The sequence below is a fragment of the Corvus hawaiiensis genome, chromosome 3 (genome assembly GCF_020740725.1).
Source record: "Corvus hawaiiensis isolate bCorHaw1 chromosome 3, bCorHaw1.pri.cur, whole genome shotgun sequence".
Taxonomy (NCBI): domain Eukaryota; kingdom Metazoa; phylum Chordata; class Aves; order Passeriformes; family Corvidae; genus Corvus; species Corvus hawaiiensis.
The window spans coordinates 87,983,613-88,003,380 of record NC_063215.1 but is presented as its reverse complement, the minus strand read 5'-3'; the positions used below and the strand labels follow the sequence as shown (position 1 = coordinate 88,003,380).

Here is a 19,768-nt window from a genome sequence, read left to right as displayed (position 1 = left end):
TGCCTTGGAGGCTCTTGGGAAGCAAAGCTCCAGCGATGGCAGAGGTGGCTCTGCAAGGACCATGGGAAGGAAAGTGAGGTACAGCCCCAGACCTTGCTGCTCTGCGCCAGAAGGCCCACACAAATGTGGGACAAGAAAAGCTGGCAAAGTAGTCTGAGCCAGACCCAGAATGAACAAGAAAAGAAACAAGGATGATGGCTGATGGGAATGGCTGAGCAACAGGGAAAATGGTGAAAACAGTGGCGAGGTCAGGGTGCCTGTGCAGCTGCTGCCTCCAGGCTCATGTGCCAGCTCTCCCAGGGCCTCAGGGCCATGTTCTGTCCTAAACACAGGTAGGAGCTACTGCTCCTTCACCTGTGAGCAAAGAGACAGCCCCTGGTATCACATGAAGCTTGTTTCAAGCAAGGCAGAAAGGACAGTCCCACCACTACTGGCCTGGACTGTGATCCAAGAAAGCCTGACCACAGGGATGTGGGCCAGACCAACATGTCACACTTGGTAAGTCACTCAGATTATTGTTTGCAGATGTGGACACTAACCTGGCATTCCCATTGCTCTGTGCACTCTGCAGTGAGTACCTGGAGACAGATTTCCAAGTCTGAGTGCTCCTCGTGCCTGATGTGCAATTGGAGAAAATTATGTTTGCCACCAGATTGACAAGTCTGTTTTTAGCAGATGGACTTTTGTCCCTTGGTTTCTCCTAAATACTAGAGGAAGATTTCTTCTTGCTGCCTCCCAAGGGAAAACCTTCGCATATGTTGGTGACAGCCCAGACCCTGTTCTAATCAGAGTGAGAGGTACAGACTTTCAGGGTTCATTGCAGAGCTGAAGGAAAGGATGAGGAGGAATAAGAGAAGGGAGCTAGCCACCAGAAAAGATATCAGGAAAGAGCCTTCCTCTTTCAAAGCTCAGCTATTTCTGTGACTATGCCCATTTTCCCATAATTATACTGGTTCTGCTCTGCACAGCACTAAATCAGGTCTACTGATCCCTGTCCAAACTCCTGCTGCCTTCCTGTTTGTATTAGGGCGCCAGCATGGGTTAAAAATTAGAGAGTAAGATTGCCTCAGTATCTGATTTATCCCCTTTCTTCCTTCCATCTTGATTTGGGATGTGCTGGTCAGCATCCCCCAGGGAGAGGATTAATCAGGAACAGACAGAGAGCTGGCAGCTGCCTGACAAGGACAAGATCTCAGCTATGGAACAAGCTGCAATTTGGAAACTCTTGCTTTGACCCTGGTACAAGTCCAAGACATGCTTGCTGGTGCATCCCAGCACTGACACCCCAGGAGCTGGCACAAGATCAGCACCCCCAGGGCCACAACTTAGCTCTGGTCCCAATGTCACATTGCCTCAGTGCTGGAGATGCTTCTGCAGTGAAAGGCTGCCCATCCCCGTGACTCCAGAGGCAGCTCCAGCTCTCCAGCTGTGGAAAGGGCCTCCCCTCCACTTACAGAGAAGCCTCAGTCCTTGCTGAAACTGCTCTGAATAGCCCTTCCATGAAGGCAGAGTGTGGCAAAGGTCTTGCTAGAACATGACAGACCCAACCACTACTGGTCACAGACACTTCCAGCAAAAAAAAGCCTTTTTCCACATCTCACACCCATAAATTATGAAAGTCTTTTCCCAGATCACAGAATATTCTGAGTTGGAAGGGACCCACAAGGATCATCAAGTCCAACTCTAAAGTGAATGGCCCATACAGGCATTGAACTCACAATCTTGGTGCTATCAGCACTGTGCTCTGACCAACTGAGCTAATCTCCCCCCCCTCCCATTTTCTGATTCCTTTTTTTAGTTAATGTAATTAGAGACGTGTTCTCCTTCTGTGAGCACTGCAGGAAATTGGCTCAGCACAACTGTGCCCCACATCTAAAACAAGGTGGGCAAAGAACAATTCCTGGATTCCCACATTAAATTATTCAGAGCATTTCAGACCCTTCTGGACCGCTGCGGTTCAGTGCTGTCACATGGTAGGAAACATGCAGCAGCTCATTCAAGGCAAGCCTCCATCTCACTGCAAACCCTGCTGAGTCTGGGGTGGGGAGAATTAGGGGGAAAATGGCAAAAAAGGCAAAAGGGATGAAAACACAGCAAAAGGGGGGAAAAGACAAAAAGGAAAAAAAGGACCTTACCTCCCGGTGAGTCTAAGCAAAGTAGAGATAAATAGCAACTATGCCTCAGAGAAAACAGCAAGAAGCCCATTAACTACAGGAACATCAAACAAACAAAATCTATCTCAACAATGTTGAAAACCAAAACTTTTGGGCCTTGAGAGGGGGGAAAAAACTCCAAACTTTAATTCTAGTGGTAGAAGTCTAGAGCCAAGCAGATTTCTCCCAGAAAGCTCCATATCCACTATGGCAGACATAAAAGTCACCTTTGTTTAAGCAGAAGCCAAAAGTTAAACAAAGAGAAAACCAATAAATGATAGAGACTCAGCCCTTCCCAGCAAGAGCAGAGAGCTTCCCTTACACTCCTCCTCGCTCCCAGTCATTCAGGGCAGCTGAACCCCAACCCTAACTTTGCTCAGAAAAAGCCATGAGGCACTTACCTTGCTTCTGTGCAGCGATGACAAGGACAGGGAGGTCTGTGATCATGGGAAAGGTGTCAACCAGGAAGATGGAAGGAGGCTTCTGTGATGGACCCATGCTGCAGGGCAGAACACCAGCTCCTCACTGTGTGCTCCAACCCCAAACAAAATATTAAAGTCTTCTTTGAATCCAGGCAGGATGTCTGTCTTGTTCAAAGCAGGTAATTCAAATGCCACTGGGTTCCACCTCTAACAAGAGGAAAAGCAATGGTTTGACTCCCTCTACCAAACCCCAGCTGTCAGGGAAGAGAATTCAGGGAGGTCCCTGCATTTTCATCCTGCCTCCACCACTCACACAGTGCAGATGTTTCAGAAACATCCCTTTGCCTCTGCCCTTGCATCTGTACAGCAAGAACCTAAAAGTCAGAATTTTAGCAACGTGTGAACCAAATAGATCAAAACAGAGAAACGGAGAGCCTTTCTAACAACTAAAAGCCAAGAACCTTCCCACAGAGCGCTCAGACTCCCATTTGCTGCCTGTTGATTGTCAGCCTGTGCAAACAATTACACCCTGATTACTTTCACTCATTTCCACAGTTCTTCCCACCTGGGAGCCAGAGACAACAGCCGGGGCTTTGTCTGGGATCCTTGGGAAGTTCAGCGCTGCAGGAATGTGCTGCACAGCCAGCAAGGCTCCCACTGGAAGCTAGGAATGAACTACTCAGGAGCTCAAGATTAAAGCACTGCCCTTTGGTGGGTTGAAGATGAGCACAAAATGTTGTGGCTTAAGGATAATTTTGTCAGAGGGCTCTTTCCATCAACAGAAAGGAGGAGATCTGTGTATAAGTGAAACAGCTGTACACAATGCACCTATGGTGAGGACAAGGTTCTGCCCTTGAGCTCCAAGGAATTCCTCAGCACATCCTTCAATTCAGCCACAAGTCAGCCCTAGCCCTTGTGCGCATCTTGCTCACCCCACTGACCTGTGTCTAACTTCACTCCGGACTCTCCACCCTGCTTTTCTGAAGTCTTCACTCCTGATGCTGGCTTTCCTGGTTCCTTTTCAGCTGGCCTTATTTAACTCTGGATTCCTTGGCAGCAATGCTCTCCTGCCCACTCGTCCTCTGAGTCGGCGCTCTTGCTGTCGGGATGTTGCTCTGTTACGTAAGCAAGCTTAGGGCGAGCACTGCCACCCTGCACTCCCTTCCTTGCTTGGAATAGTCATGTCCAGCCAGGGATTATGAACTCCTAGATATCAGGACCATCTTACTTTATCCTTTTTATTTTTAAGTGAACTCCTGTGTACCCTTGGATGTTATTCTGAAAGAGGAACAAGAGAGAGCTTTTTAAGAGGAGCCTTGGATATGGTGACCTGGTGGCTCCATGATCAGCTCTTCCCCATTGCATGGCATGGGGAGGATGTGCTTGTGTTCCACGGTGTTGCTTGTTCCCCCAGAACAACCTGTGGAGTTTCTCACCAGCTCTGCAGTGACTGTGTCACTTAAAGAGCTCCATGCTCTTGATCAAAAACCCAGATCTTAACAAAAATCTTCACCCAGACCCTGACTCACCTATCAGACTTTGCAGCAAAATGTGCAGAAAATGAAACTACAAAGAAATGTACGGAGACACAGTGGGGGCAATATATCTTTAATTTTTTTTGCTTTTGTTTTTTAGTATTACAGTATATTCTTATAAAAAGATATAGATAAAAAGGACACTACAGGATTTGTACATTTAATTCACCTATAGTCTTAAACTGACTAAGAAATGAGGATAGGCCAAGGCATTACAGCAGCAGCACACAACCTCCCACTTCAGTAAGCAGCACTGTACTTTCTAGCTTGGCAGGCAGGGCCACCTCCCAAAGTGACCTGCAAGTTTCAAGCTGAGCAGGCCTGCAGGGGAGCAGAATGACTGCAGGTGGGGATGGCTTGGAAGGGAGGCGTTGAGCACAGAGCGGCTCAAGTACCGAAAATTCCCTCGCAATTCTAAAAACTGCAAAGAGCATTAAAGAGTCTGTTTGAAGGTGAGCAGGAAGGGGGCAAATGACCTGTCAGAGAGGCTTTTCTAGATCACTTGGCTCCGAGCTCCTAGTGGGGGAAGCTGAAATGACCAAGACCTACATGAGCTGTGTAGAACATCTTGTAAATTGACAAACCTGTCTAAAGGAAAGTTTTAATCCAGATCCTACTTTGAATTATGTTGATGTAAAACCCGAGCAGCTTGAACTGGTTACTGTGGATCAATTCTACATTACCACCCATAACAGAAGACTCCGGTTTGGAACCATCCAGACTCTTTCATTAAATGAAGCGCCAAAACACCATGCTAAACTCATGGTATCCTTCTCATTTGGCACAGTGAGGAAATCTGGCCAACTTCGGGGAATACTGGTCATCAGAACTACTACTTGGATTAGTAGATAGGTTTTTTATACATTATGTAAATAAATATATAAATTCTATATTTTCAGTTGGCCAAATTGTATTATCCATGTTGGCCCCTCCTACCTTTATAAGAGAAACTGGGGTGGCCAATGGAGACTACCCATTTGGATGGTAGGCAATCAGAAATCTCCTGTGTCAACTACAGAAGCCAAGGAGCCATGGCCTAACACCTGGTGATTGCCAGAGACTCCATGGGTAACAAACTGACCAGTAGAAAGATTTTGCTTACCTGGGGTAATCTGGGGAGGTGGGGAGGAGGAGGAAAGAGGGAAAGTAGATGAAATCTTTCTTTGGCCATGGTGATAGGAAGGAATGTTAGCTCTGAGGAAGGAGAGCTGTCCCAGTTTATCTCACTAGTGTGTTAACTCTGGTGAGAAGTTACAGGGCATGAACCACTTTCGGCCATCTAGCCAAGCTTCTCTGACATTATGGACAGAATTTGTGTGGAAGAGTGAAGTTTGAGTGAGCAACTGTGCACCTTTACTCTGCTCAAACTCCTCACTGTGACTCATGATGAAAAACCCATTTTGTAGAAAGTGTTCTGAAATAACAACCTCCATCAGTTCACCTCAAGCTTTAAAATGTGTGCTTTCCCAGAACCAGGATCACCAGAGGCAGAGTAATTATGACAAAAGCCAAAAGGGTTTTTTTCTTTCCTCCCTTTCCACACCAAGACTGCTCACCTGCATCCCCTGGCCTGGCTCAGCTGGCACAGGAGCCAAGCCAGCTGTCCAGCCGGTGTAATGCCCTGGCACGGTCTCAATAGTCTTTGCTGTAATGCAGTGTATACATACAAACATAGCAAACTAAAATAAGGCAAAATAAATAGAGGTGTCAGATTTACAGGTTCCCCTTAGAGATTCCTAAAACCATTTTTTTAAAAATCATTTAACCCCCAAACAAACAGACAAACAAAACCCAAGACAACCAACCTAGAAACGAAACTGCATATATCATGTACATCATCTACTGTACAACAGATCTCCTTTCCCCTCACGGAAACTCCTGACACAAGCTTCTCCCGTGCAACCCAGCTCAAAGTGTGATCTTTCCTAAAGAAACGGAAAGATTTAGCCAGTGGGGCTGATCATTATGGAAACACCTGCCCCACGGTCTCCCACCAGGATCCTTTGCAATTCCTTTCCCTTCATCAGACATTGTGAACACATTACAGAAATACTTCTGAAGGACATCCAGGTCGTTTCCATAGTGAGGAAGTCTCTCAGCCCTGAACAGTAGTTCTGCTCTTGTAGGGAACTGGTGCCTGGACAATGGCTGTGCTACAGAGCACAGAAAGGTACTGCTGCCCTGAAGTCACTTTACCTTGTAGCATTTCTAGAGACATGATCGACTGAGAAGAGTGACTGAGTTCAAAGTAAGTGGAAGGAGGAGGGAGTCTTCTTCAGTCTTTTCTGGGACCATCCTAATGCAACCTATGTAGCAACAATGCAGAGACACAGAGGTGAGTGAGCACTAGACCTCTAGGGACAAATTCTGGAGAGTTAGAAAGTACCTCTTCTAGGTGTGAGGAACTTCATCATGAAGTTAGCAATTACTGTATTTCTGCAGGAAGCAGAACAGCCCTCTTTCAATGATGCCCTTCTTTCTCACATCTCCTTCTTCTCCACTTTTTTCCAAAGGCAGAGTGACTGCACAGGCGCAAGGACAACAGCAGACCCTAGCTCATCTCCAGCTTCTCCAATGATGTTAGACCACAGACGGTTTCCTAAACCTACTCAAGGATAAGATTTTCCTTTCTCCTTCAGCACCTGGCAACTCAACCACAACTTCTGAAGAAGAAGAGAGTATTAGATGCACTCACAGTACCCAAAATATGAGAAACATGGACAAACCTGGCTTCAGCAAGAATCTGATTCCAGGCCCTACAGCAGAGCCAACTTTTTCCTTATCTTCTGTGTGGGTAACCTCATCTCATACAGTAGATAAGTTAATGGGCCTCTCTGCTTGTCACCACTTGTATGAAAACACTGCTTGCCTCAGTGTGAAACTGAGCTTTTCCAAAACCTTCTTTATGAACTTTCACCACGGAGTCAAGAGCCAGGGAGACTGTCCTTCACACTGAATGAAGCTTTTGGCCATCACCACTGATTCCAAACAGGAGGAGCCTGAGGCACTGCAATGCTGAGAAAGTCGAGCAGCATTGAATCAGGGGCATGACTCTGAGCTTTCTGTCCATCCCCTTAAGGATCCCACAGCTGATTTACAGGAGTTGCACAATCTCTCATTATTAATGTATGAGTCAAAGAGGTGGCAAAACTACAGCAGCTTTCTTTGACTCTCAGTGTGGCTGGAGTGTTGTCGCGTACCATCAGATAGGATCTCTTTAAACTAGAGCTGAACTGTGTATACAGAGGACAGAAGACTTACCACCCTCTCTGCTTTTGCTACATTTGTGGCCTGGCAAAGTGACTTCAGTTTCAGAAAGCACAGCACAAACCTGGTTTGACAAATACTGGGGCAGGGGAAATGCTGTATTTATATTCAAAGGGTTTGCCCTGAGGTGTTTCTTCTCTGACAGCTGCCATGCTGACAGCCTGCCTTATCAAGCAAGCACCTGGGGAGCAAGCAAGCAGCACTTGCACATCATCTTGCACCAGGACTGACCTTGGCACTACACCTGAAGTTCTGGGTGAGTCCTAAACCCAGGGAGAACAAAGAGGGAGGGAAAAAACCCTACAATGTTCTAATCCCTAAAAGCATAATCTTTGGAATTCAGGGATTATTCAAATCTAAACTCAACTGTATACCAATTTGGCACATATTACCACCTCTCATATGGCTTACATGGCTTAGGTTACATGGCATGCTTTAAAACAAGACAAACAAAAGGGCTGGGATATATAGCAAGTCTACTTCAGGGAGCAGCAAGGAGCTTGTTAATATAATTTACAAGAGACATTTCTAAAAATCCATTTGTAATTTAAAATAAAAATGCTTAAAAAAGTGAGATTTTTTCTTAAACTTTCAAAAACCTTTATGAAATAGTCTTTCTTCTACAAGGTGCTTGTGTCCACTGCAACAGGCATTGCTGTTAATAGCTAATCCCAGAAGGGGAGTGGGATAGTAAGGGAGGAGAATGCACCCAGCTCTTGTAAGATACCAGCTCTTTACGATGAGTATTATACAGAGGCGCGGCAGTCTGGAATGTCCTAAATAGGGAAATTCTGGGGTGGGAGACTCAAAATTCAGTAAACAATGAAACATCAGAGTTTGACAATTCTGACTTTTTTTGCTTCTCTCCAAAGTTTACATAATTATTTAACTCTCAAAGTGTTCGGAAGACCACCACAGTTTGCTTCTCCAATATTGTAGTGTGTAATACTGATCAGGCAGCATGCATTGCAGAGGAAGTTCTGTTCTGCAGACTCAGTGCAGAGCCTGAGGTTAAGTGACATTCAGAGAAAAATCAAACCAAATGATTAAAGTGACAAATAGAGCTTTTTCATTTCCCTGGGATTCCTTGACATTTTGTGCTGTTGACTAATGCAGCAATTTGTAGATGGTCTCTCTTCTCAAACGTTCTCTCTTCCTGTCTAGGAGGAAGAATCCATCACCACTCTTTCTTTTCCTCTTTTCCTTCTCCAGGGAAGATAATAAAAAAAGAAGAAGTTTGAAAAAAAAAGGTTAAAAAAAAGGCCATGATAGCCCACACAATCCAATCCCTTTCCTAGAACCATGAAGACACACAGAATTCAAGCCTCTTCTTGGGTTGCTTGCTTTTCTGCTTATGTATTTCATTCATGTAACTTAACTACAAATTTATTTGTTTCTTCTGAATTAACCCAACTCCAAAGCCTTCTTGGTTTACACAATTGTGTCCTCCTCGATAAATTCTCAGTTTTAATTATGGGGCTCTCCCTTGGTTCATCCCAAGTGATTTCTTCAAAATGAAAAAGTCTGCGTGCTCCAAGGCTCTCTTTTGACACCATTCATATCTTACTGAGTGACATGGTTCCCCTTGGCAGGAGTGGGGTGTGTGCAGTGGAGGTCAGGCTGTTAGACAGAAAGACTAGTTCATGCCAACAGCAATCACAGCTAGCATCAAGTGGAAAAGAGATCTCACATCTGGCAGGCAGTGAACCTGTTTGCTGTTTGCTACTGGAGACCTGTGGATGATACTAGGGAGATCCCAAGTTCCAATCTTGCACAGATAAGAAATTTTCCACTGATTCCCTCCCAGCCTCCAGCAATGACAACAGGCTCTACAGTCATCTACTCGTAATCCCAACCTGGCAGTGACTTAGTTTTCTAAAGGAAAGCCAGAGTTTCTTTCCAAGAAGATGCATTTCATAGCTTTGAGACTCAATCACCAAGAAATTCCAGAAAACTCCTTCTAGCAAAGCAGAATCCAAAAGACTTTTTCAAATTATTGTATGTTGATCCTGATTCTTGAATTTCATTTTGTTACAGAAACTGGAGACTTCTTTCTAAGATTCACTTGCTTTGGACAGTGTAGGCCACAAAAAAATACTATACAGCACATAAGCTTAAATGCATTCTTCAGGTGCTAATCAATGGCTTATAAAATCCAATTCTAGGAGGGAATTGGAAACTTGAGAACCACATCTCAACAAACCCCTGAAGGCCAGTCTAGATCCAGAAGAAGTGATAGCTGTTTGCAGAGTTGCTCTGAAATTAGTCTTCCTTGTTATCAGCAAGATGGAGATCATGACTAGTTTTTACTTTGGCACACAGAAAATTATCTTGTTCCAGCTGTGAGGCCATCTGCAAGGCCTAAGTACTTTCCGTCATCACCATGAGGCCTTTGATGACACAACAAACTCCCAGAAGCAAATCCGTCAGCTCTGCATGGCCCAGTCACAGGCCCTGCTGGATCCACAGAGGCACTTTTATAATGGTTCAAATTAGGAGCACAGAAGAGGGATGAGAGGAAAGCTGATCATGGAAAGGTAACGTCTTTAGCTACAGACCAAAGAAATCCTTTGGGGCAGCTGTCAGCCAAGCGCCATTACACGCATTCATCTTCCTTGTTTTGCACTTTTTCATCTCCTTCTTTTGGTTGATTATTTTTCTTCCTCTTGTAATTAATAATTTAGCTTTGTCACCACCCGCTCACGGCTTGTCTCTAAGCCTTGGTTCCCCGAACGCTTGCGGTTACGCTTGAGCTTGGATAAGTCTTTGTCAAAGACTTCACCCGACCTTAATGCTGACACCAGGTCATCAAACTCCCCACTCTCTTCAGAGATGCTTCCAGCTTTTGCTTTCTTTTGTCGCCTCTCTTTTTCCCTCTGTTCTTTTAGCTGTGGAGAAGGACACAGAGTTTTAGGATTAGCTGACCAAGATGCCAGATCACTAGGTACACTCCCAAGAAGCAGCCAGAATGCATCAATACAGATTAGGGAAAACAAGAGTAGGAGCTTATCCACAAGGCCATTACCTGTGCCAAGAGCAACAAGAGGCCATGCTGGGCTTCTCTTCTACACAGGCAAGCAGAAGAAATGAGGAATGAGTAGCAGTGTGTGTTTGCCTCACAAAGCACTATCAGCCTGCAGCAAGAGGACACATGAGATCTGTCCATGCTACTGCTGTTTTGCACTAATTTTACAGCAGGATAGTGACAGCACAGTAGCTGTGTCAAAGGCCAGTTTACAAGTGATGCTGGCTCAGGTCATTTCCCAGCTTCTGGGAGCTGGCTTGCAGTGACCTTAGTGCAGCAGCACCTACCATGCTGACAGCACCTGACTTAGTGAGTTTGGATGTGTCGGTACAAACCACAGTCACTAGTACAGTCACAAACAACTTTGCACTTGGGCCATAGCTAGCTAAATTTACATGCAGAAAGGCTGAAGTCCTGAAGCAGAAGGAGGAAAAGAAGAAAGGAAAAATCCAGAAAGCCACAACATAGTGAAGCATGAAAATTGTGTGAGGCATCAAAACATCGGTAGAATCCCTATGCACAAAACAGCTCATGTTTGCATGGAGACAGTGTTGCAGTGCTGGGAGGATGAAGACACATTGCCTTGACTATGGAAAGAGAAACTGGTTATAAACACAAAGAGCAATGAAACAAAATTGCTAATTTTACAAATTGTTGGATAGGTCCACCTGTCAATGTGATGCCCTCAGCCTCCCTAGGGTAGCTCCAAGGAGCTCGGCTATCTCTTTCCACTGCTCAGCTCCAGAATTAGTAGAACTGGCAGGGGATGGTAGTGGCTATCAGGAAGCAGGTCAGTCACTCTGCAAATGCTAGCCCCACATTGCAGGAAGACTCTTTCCATAAGGCCTCTTTCATGACATATTAGGCCTATGAAACCATCCTACAGTGGGCTCCTTTTAACTTTCCAGGCTGGCTGAGAGGAAACTTGAGCCTGTGTCCTGGCATTTTATCCTTCTGTCTAACAGTAAGGCTGCTGGCATCCTGGTGTTTTACCTCTCTCCTCTTTTGAAAGGCACAAGCCAATGCTTTTGGCTCAGCAAACATTAAAATCAGCAACTCCCTGCAGCGTGGCCTGGGGCCATGGCAGCAGCCAGGGCTACAGCACCGGCAGGGGGGAAGGAGGCAGGGGACTGCCGAGTTCTCAGGCAGCACAGAGCTGAGGTTACAGGGGGATGCTGGTTCACATGAACCCCTGGGGACACATACGTCTGTCTCCCAGCAGCAAAATCCACAGAGAGGTCTCCTGCCACGTCAAGGCCAGACACAGCCCCAGTAATCCAGGCATTAAGGCTGGCCAGAGAGAAATACTGCCGGTGTGGGCTGCAGCAGGTGCCAGGGCATTTGCTATGTCACTGTGCAGATGACAGGCATGCAGCAGATGATGATGGAGTCTGACTGGAAGCTGACCAGCTTGGCGGGACTGAGGGAAATGTGGCTTCTTTGTTTGCAGCCTAAAAGCAGGATAGTTTGGCATGGGGTGGTGGCAACCCCATGCTGCAAAGTGCCAGGGCAAAAATGCCTGGGCTAGATTTGGTATCTGAATCCCTAAGAGGGTAATTTGGGAGCCATCCTTGAGAGCAAGACAGACAGCAGGAAAAATGTCATCATTTGAGAAGAGAATGATGCCAAAGAGAGGTGTCAGGGAGAAGAACATAAAACAGTGACAGGACATGATCATTGGAATTTCTCTCAAGACACAAAAAGGTGAGGGAAGGAAACATCTTCCTGCCCCCAGATCCTCACCATGGCCTCCATGCGTGCCCTGCGCTCCTCCTCTTCCTTTTTCTTTCTCATATTCTCCAGATCTTGCTTGGCCTCTGCAAATGACTGTAAGAAAGTGTCGAAGATGCCAAAAAATTCATCTGGCTGCATCTTGCCCTCGGTCTCTCCAAAATGCTTCAGTGCCTTGGCATACTGTCAAGGGGGCAGAAAACACAAGAGCCATAATTAGGCAGGCAGTTTGGTGAAGACAGCAAGGATAGCTTAAGAGTAACCACACCATGTAATTCAATACCCTCTGAGAATTCATGCGGCAAGAGCAGAAACTACCCCCAGCAACAGAAGTGCTTCTCCTTAAGGCAGGTGCCTCTATCCCTGAGGAGTCTGCTCTCCTGGATATCCTTTGGGCAACATGCAGCTATAGTGCTGGAGAGTACTAACTGTCCACTGATACAAACAAACGTGTTTAGTTCCTGAGGGCAATGGAGTAATTTCAGAGGATGACACTGTGGCCACATCTCAGCTGCAGCTGCAGGACAGCCAGGGCAGAGAAGACAGTGAGCTAGCTGGGGAAACAAGGAGTTTTAGTCCATACTTTCCCCTTCCATCTTCCCTTCAAATCAACTTTTAAAATGCCTGGAGGTAAAAGTTTTTTGCAATAAAGCTACAGTCCGTCCTCTCAGAAACCTTTTGCCATGTCATCCATCTCTCTGGAGTCCTCTGAGTCAGGGTGTTGCCCGGGAGAGAGGAGACTATAGACAGACAAGGCATGAGAGAGGGGCAAGGAAAGCAGCCAGGGCTCCCGGGCAGACTTAAAAGAGAGTGAATACATCACAAGTGGTTTTTATTTTAAAAGGCAAATGTTGAGGGTGCAGGACACATATGGAGGCAGCCAACTGGCAGGACTTCAGTCACAGGGCAGTCCTGATGGGGATATGGTAAATTCACAGCAACTCCTGGCTCTTGGACATCAGTGCTGCAGTAGTTGTACTCTCTCCTTTGCACTCTCACACTCCCAAGCATGCTCACCAAAATGCACTCAAATCAAGCACATACAGTCTGTCAGCAGCAGCACGTGCAGTAAGTGCTGTGTAAGGACACACATCCATTGCCAGCTGCCCTCACTCACACACCTCTGTGCTGCAACAGGCAGCCCCAGAGGCACACTCCTGACAGTACTTGTGCCCTGATGCACAGCTTCCCTAGAATTCCCTGCTTGCACTTTAGCACACAACCAGAGAGCAGCAGAGCATCCTTACAGACCTCAACGTTTACCAAACCAGGCTATGGACTGTCTTCAAGTTCTCTCAGGCATGTATTCAGCTCATACTAACACAGCCCAGTTTCCCTTTCCTTCCTTATGTGGGTGCTGTTGCAGAATGGAAAAGACAGTAAGAACAGTTCAGGCTCTGATCCCAGCACAAAATGAGTTTGGAAGCAGGTCTTATAAACCCCTCTGGCCCTGTACCAGGTAAAGCATAAACAATGTCTCCCAGTCAACTGCAGGGGGAAGAAATCTCCAAGGAAAGCAACTTCCTTCTGGCACAGCCTGAGAGATTCAGCATCTCCCCTTCTCTGCTGTCCCTGCCAGGCCCACAAAGCAGTTTGAAGCAATAGACTCTTTTTTTCTTTAAAAAGGCTGTGTTCTCAGCCAGAAACAAACAAAGAAACCCAAAGAATCTTAGAAAAAAAAGTGTTGGAAGAAATGCAAGTTGCTTTGAGCTACCAAACATGGCAGGAGTTGAAGGAAACACATAGAAACAGCAACAGATTACTTCTCTGTTTGACTCCTTTTCTCTGGAGCCTCTGAAGACATACATACAAGCATACACACCTACACCCTCTCCCCACCCCTCTCTGTAATTTTATCTCTATATAATGTACACATAGGCTCTTTGAATATTAGGGAAATGCAGCAGTCTATAGTAACCCACACTGAACCAGCACCAGCTCTTTGGCAGAGAGAATACAGGCTGTAAATACCACAGAGGGAGATAAAGCATCTCCATATGCTCTATTTTCTTGTCTTGCTTGCCGCAGTGTGACAATCAGCCAGGGAGGCAGGGAAGTGTCAAAGAAAGACTTCAGCACAGGCATTGCCACCACTGCTTGAACACTCAGAGCACCTGAAGCTCGTTGCTCACAGGGGATGTGCTACCTGTGATGCTATGATGATTTTTTGCCTTTTCTTTTATACCCCTTTTATACCCTTTTATAGGTTTTGTATTCTCAGTGGTTTTTAGCCTACATTCTTAGACTTATTTGTCAAGCTAGGAGACTAAACATCTTAGAAGCTTTATAGTTAGGGATCATAAAGCCCCAGACCCCAACTAAGATAGAACCATCCAGGGGAAGGTTCCTTGGGGAAGGGGCTCTCTGGAGCCCCTCACTGGGGAATCTTTGATAGATATGCTAATTAGTAAGACCTATAATGTTATACCAGATCTTTGATGGGTGTGCATTGCAGTGTGCATTTGGATGCATTCCGCCTGGACGTGTGCACCTAAGGATCCTTAAAATAAATACCAAGGTAAAACCCCTTTTTCCCTTCTAACCGTGTTTGATTCTTGATTTTAAGACCAGGAAAAGGCATCACCTGGAATCTCTTCCCACTTAATTTGTCATTAACTCCTGTGAAAATTGAAAGTAAGGCACAAATTAAGAGCAGTGACTAGGGCTGCCAGCTGGAAGTAAGGCTTGTCCAATAGCTGTGAAGCCTGAAGTGGAAGGGAAGCCCACAGGAGATGGCTTTTGCACCTTGCAATGCACTGCCTCCATCCCATGTTCCTCCTGTGCTCAGCAAAGGTGAGTGAGTGGGCGCACAGAAATGAGCTGGTTGACACCATGAATGTCCACAGGGGTTTCCTAATCACTTAAGGAAGCTGGAGGTTGAAAAGGCAGGGGGTCCTTGCCTGGGGCTCTTGGATCCTACATACATGGAAGTCTCCTTTAGAGGGTGGTGTTGTCTGCAAATGTTCTGCACAAGGCCTGTCACCAGCTAGCACCGGCTAGTTCGTGTCACTGGCAAAGAGGGGCTTTTGCTGCTGCCTCCCCAGTGCCACTCAGAGGAGGAACAGTGTTGCTGTGCTGGAAAGACCCAGCAGCCTGGGAGCCTTCCAGAGACACTCATGAATCTGAGGTGTTGTGGTCTCTAAGCAGCAGCAAAGAGTCTGAGAGCAGCCTGTCTTTGGTGCCCTGTAACACAGGGCTTAGGAGGTCACAATCACTTACTGTAAAGCAGTGAAAGACAAAAAGCAAAAGATCTGTGAGCTGGATGACCTAAAAAAACTACAAAAGGAAAAATTTGGAGTTCACTGAAATAAACATTCTCCTTCTTTCTCTACCCCCTCTGGAAAAAAAGCTGACTGAGCAGAGGCAGGCAAGTCAGGAGATCCAGCTTCTGCTGCCAGCTCTGCCCATGATGTGGCTTGGGAGCTCATGCTTCCTTTCTCAGCCTTGTGCTCTCCATTCATTACAGAACAGAAAATGTCGCCCCACTAATGTGTTATAGCAAATGGCAAAGAATCAGTTGTTCACATCTGTGGGACACTGCATCAATGTAATGCACTATTGTAAAGAGAGACATGCTGTCTTTTCACTGTTTAAACTGCAACAGACCCCTCTGGCTTTACTACTTCTTCTACTTCTCTGTAATTCTGGTTCTGCAACCACGTGTGCTTTTCCAAAGCACTGGTGCTGGGTTGAGGGGCAGTGAGCTGCTGCAGACAGCCTCCCCAATGCTGTTACAAAGCCCAGGCTTCTACCTGCCCACAGTGGCTAAAATCACACTGCCTGCCTCCCTCAGGGCGTTAAGAGGTAGCGTGGCACAGACCAAGGTGCTCTGGATCCCAGCCCTCTCTTCTGCTCTCTGTCACAGGACTTGTGTCACCCTGTACAAATTGCTTGACTGCTCCATGGGCAGATTTCCTCCCAAACAACACCAGCTCTTGTGCACAGTTGTGAAATCTGTAGCTAAGCCCTCATACACGCAAAACGCTTCCCAGAATTTTGTGATGTGCTGTAATATTGTGGAACAAGGGCTGAAAACTTGCTTATTCCTGAAGTCATTTGGGGACAGATGACATGGGCAAAAGCAAAATGGAAAACTGTGTTTCAGCAGGTTTTCCACTGTAACACAGAATGGTATATCTTTTTTTCATTAAAAAATTCATTTCCACACCATAAGTGCCCCCAAGCTCCATGATATAACAGGTCCACGAGCTCAGTGCCAGTTCTGCTTCCTCTGCCAAACTTTCCACTGAATTTATCCTCTTGCCAAAGCAAATCGTTTAGACAGTTGTTTATTTTAAAAAGCCATTTTAGCAAGGAGAGGGAAAGCGGGACAGCAGCACACACAAACTCTGCTGTGCTTGCCAACGAAATGTTAAACAGTGGCAGAAGACCTCTGGAAACGGCAGGAATGGGGCTCTGTGAGGAGGAGGAAAAACAGCCATGATAAAAATTTCCTGCTGTCTGTGCTGTCTGCTGTTGCGGGAGGAGCCAATACACAAATGAATTATACCATGTAGCCATGGAACATGAACTGTATTCCCCAGACAAGCAATCTTGAGTTTGCTCTTATGAAAACACCAATTCAGTACTGAGGCAAGTCAAATAAATGTCTTTTCTCTCTATGGGACAAATTCAGATCAGCTAATGGAAAGAGCCCTGACAATTCCAGGCAGGGCTGGGCCCAGCTCTTCTTGTGCCTAAATGCTCTTAAGGGATTCTCCCAGGAGTTTAACAGTGATGCCGGCAGCCCCAAAATCGAGTTACAGGTGCTCTAAACATTTCTCATATGTTAGATGCCAACCTGCACTGCAGCCCCTGAAGTTCTAAGTTACTGTACAACAGCTATGTGATTTATTTACCAAATGGCTGGTGGTGCCTTTTGTGGGATACCTCATCTTGACTTCCTCAGTCTCTGTCCTGATACATTCCCTATTCATTTCCCCCAGTGGCTGACAGAAAACACCAGTCTCCAAAATGCACAACTGAAGTGCACAGCCTATAACTGGCACTTGGGCTACAGCATTTCTTTGTGCTTCATAGCATTCTGCCATTAATGACTATTTTCTTAAATGGGTTTCACTCAGCTGGCTTTCACTGCCTTGCTGTTCTTCCAAACAGTTACTGTAGGTGCTAAGCTTATTAAATGTGTGTGCAGACTCTGAACTCCTTTCTCCATCATGAGAAATACCTTGCTTGAGAGGAACTGTCATCAGAAAGACTGGGAATGGACACTTTTCCTACCCAGCTTGCCCAGGCCATAGCCTCCACAGTGTCTCTATAGAGAGGCTTAAGTTTGACATTCAGCAGAGGAATGGCAATATCTGACCAAGCAGACTTTGTACTCCTAACAAGATCCAAAGTGTCTTAAAAACAGGTTTGCTATAAACCAAGAACAAAGCAGAACAGTTCTGAGGAAGCCTAGTGATCTGAGTTCATACCTGTCAATATTTAAGTACATAGTAACGCTTCATATAGGGCAAATGTCAACCTTTTTCAAGAAAAAAAATAAAATTCATACCATGGGAGGTTACTCTTCCTCTGCTTGGGCATTTTCATTGCTTCCCCACAGGAAACATAGAGAAAAATTTTCATGAATAAAATTCAACCTCTTCTTTCTTACGTAAAAAAAATTCCATTTTTCATCTGTTCAAACACATAAAAATGGATGAAGGATTCCAGGGCAGAGTTTCACTTTCTCCTGCCTCCACCTTCCAGTTTATGGGAAATGGCAGAAAACATTATCCCTTGATCTAATCTATATTCTCCCTTATAAAGTGGTATTGGAAGTGAGAAAAACACAAAAAGAACAAGAACCAGCTGTGCTAGAAAGCCTGTTTAGAGAGTTGGTCTAAGTTTTCAATCAGTTCTTAACCAAGCCATCTGTTTACTGCATGAAGATAAGTACAGTTACAAGGCTTCCTCTGCAAACATGGATGCCTGCATCTGGCAACCTGGCCCTTTAAATTTAAGGTATCACTTCCTCCCCATGGCCACTGGCTTCAAATGGCTCTGTTTAAGCAAAAAGGCCAAAAAGGTACTGCATGGGACTGTGAAAAATATTGTCTGCTGAGAAGGTCAGCACCACACCTTGGTAATGGATTGTTTCCATAACTAAATAAATTACTTTTGCTAATACTGAAAAAGTTAAAAGAAATATAAAAACTTCCCCAGTTTGAAAAGATAAGTTGTATTGTTTTAAATCCCAGCTGAGGAAACATGGCTCTGATTAACTCATGCTAATCAATTAGCCACATCTATATTTAGGATATCCAACTCCAGCTGTTAAAACTAGGGCTTCATTATTATTAATAAATCCGTGAGTCAGGCCAGTTCTTTCTAGGCTTATTCAGATATTTTTCAAAGTCCTCCCTGCCCCACTACCTTTTTTGCTCAATTTGCTTTGCTTTGAGAAATAAAAAAAGAACAGGATAATCAGATGTCTTGGTCCCTCTCTTCCTTTAATTGGCTAGTTCCATTAGGTTTCCATGGTATGAAAAAAGCTTGTGATTCAACAAGCACAGAGAGCCCATTGAGGTTGGAAGATGTTATAAGCTTTGCAAAGCACATCTGGTTTGTTGAAAATTTCCAGCTTTCTTTTTCCTTTTTTTTTTTCTTTTTTAAGGAAAAAAAAAGAGGAAAAAGAGGAAGAACAGAGGGCCAAAATAATATGAAGCAAACATGAGAAATAGCTCAACACTGGTAAGGACAGAGAGTTCCCTTACAGGAGTCCAAAAGCAGCTTTTTGCCAGTGGAAGAACCAAAGCCATAGGTTGAGCAAAATTGGAATGGTGTGTGTGCAAACATAGCAAGGGTGTGTGAGGAGAAGGTAGAGTAACGTTTCCTAAGCATGTTATAGTCATTAAAATAAAACATCTCTTTATGTTGAGTGCTTTATGTTGGCTATGTTTAAAAAAGCGTGCAACAACTTCCAGACATACTGGTCCGTCTGCAGGGAGTTTCTCTGGTTATTTTTAAAGCAAAAGAATGGCATTTTTCCTGCAAGTGCCTGATCAAGAAAAGTTGCATTGCTGTGCTGGACATGTACCACTTGCTGGTTTTTAACCCCCAATTGAACTTAAAAAGAATCTGCATTGGCTTTTCATCCTGGTGTGCCAAAAAAAGAAAGGAGCACCACCATCTTTAACACCAAACCAAAAGTGTGCAGTCTAAGCCATGGACAGAGTGAGTATCTTTCCAGAAATGGATGCCTAACTATAATGAAGTTGAAAAATTTACCCATTCATAATACAGAAGCCCCCAAATCATAGAAAACCAAGTTTTTCTCAGCAAATTTAGTGGGGTTACAGAATGTAAAATATTCTTTTGTGCTGAAAAAGCCAGTATGGTGTGAACATTTTTATACTGGAAGTAGTTTGAATCCTCTCGAGCAACATGACAACAATGAAAAATGGAAGTGTTCAGGGCCAGGCTGGATGGGGCTCTGAGCAACCCAGTCTAGTGGGAGGTGTCCCTGCCCATGGCAGGGGGGGAGAAGGTTGGAACTAGATGATCTTTAAGGTCCCTTCCAATCCAAACCATTCTATGATTCTATGAAAAATTAGTCATGTTATTCTCCCCAGAATTTTTTTACAACGTCAGTGGTGTTGGACTGCCCAGCTTTGCCTTCTGAGTGTT

The 19,768-nt window shown here is 45.1% G+C and overlaps 1 protein-coding gene across 7 annotated transcripts in view; it reads right to left on the bottom strand.

Moving 5' to 3' along the window:
* Positions 1-4,167: 4,167 nt before the first annotated feature.
* DAAM2 (dishevelled associated activator of morphogenesis 2) overlaps positions 4,168-19,768 on the bottom strand; it is a 204,208-nt gene continuing 188,607 nt past the window's right edge. For all 7 annotated transcript variants that reach the window (XM_048296264.1, XM_048296265.1, XM_048296262.1 and 4 more), the window contains 2 exons: positions 12,146-12,316; positions 4,168-10,265 (listed from right to left, as the gene is read on the bottom strand). In XM_048296264.1, coding sequence (XP_048152221.1) covers positions 10,050-10,265; positions 12,146-12,316 — 387 coding nt within the window. In that variant the 3' untranslated portion in view covers positions 4,168-10,049. The remainder of the gene's footprint in view (positions 10,266-12,145; positions 12,317-19,768) is intronic.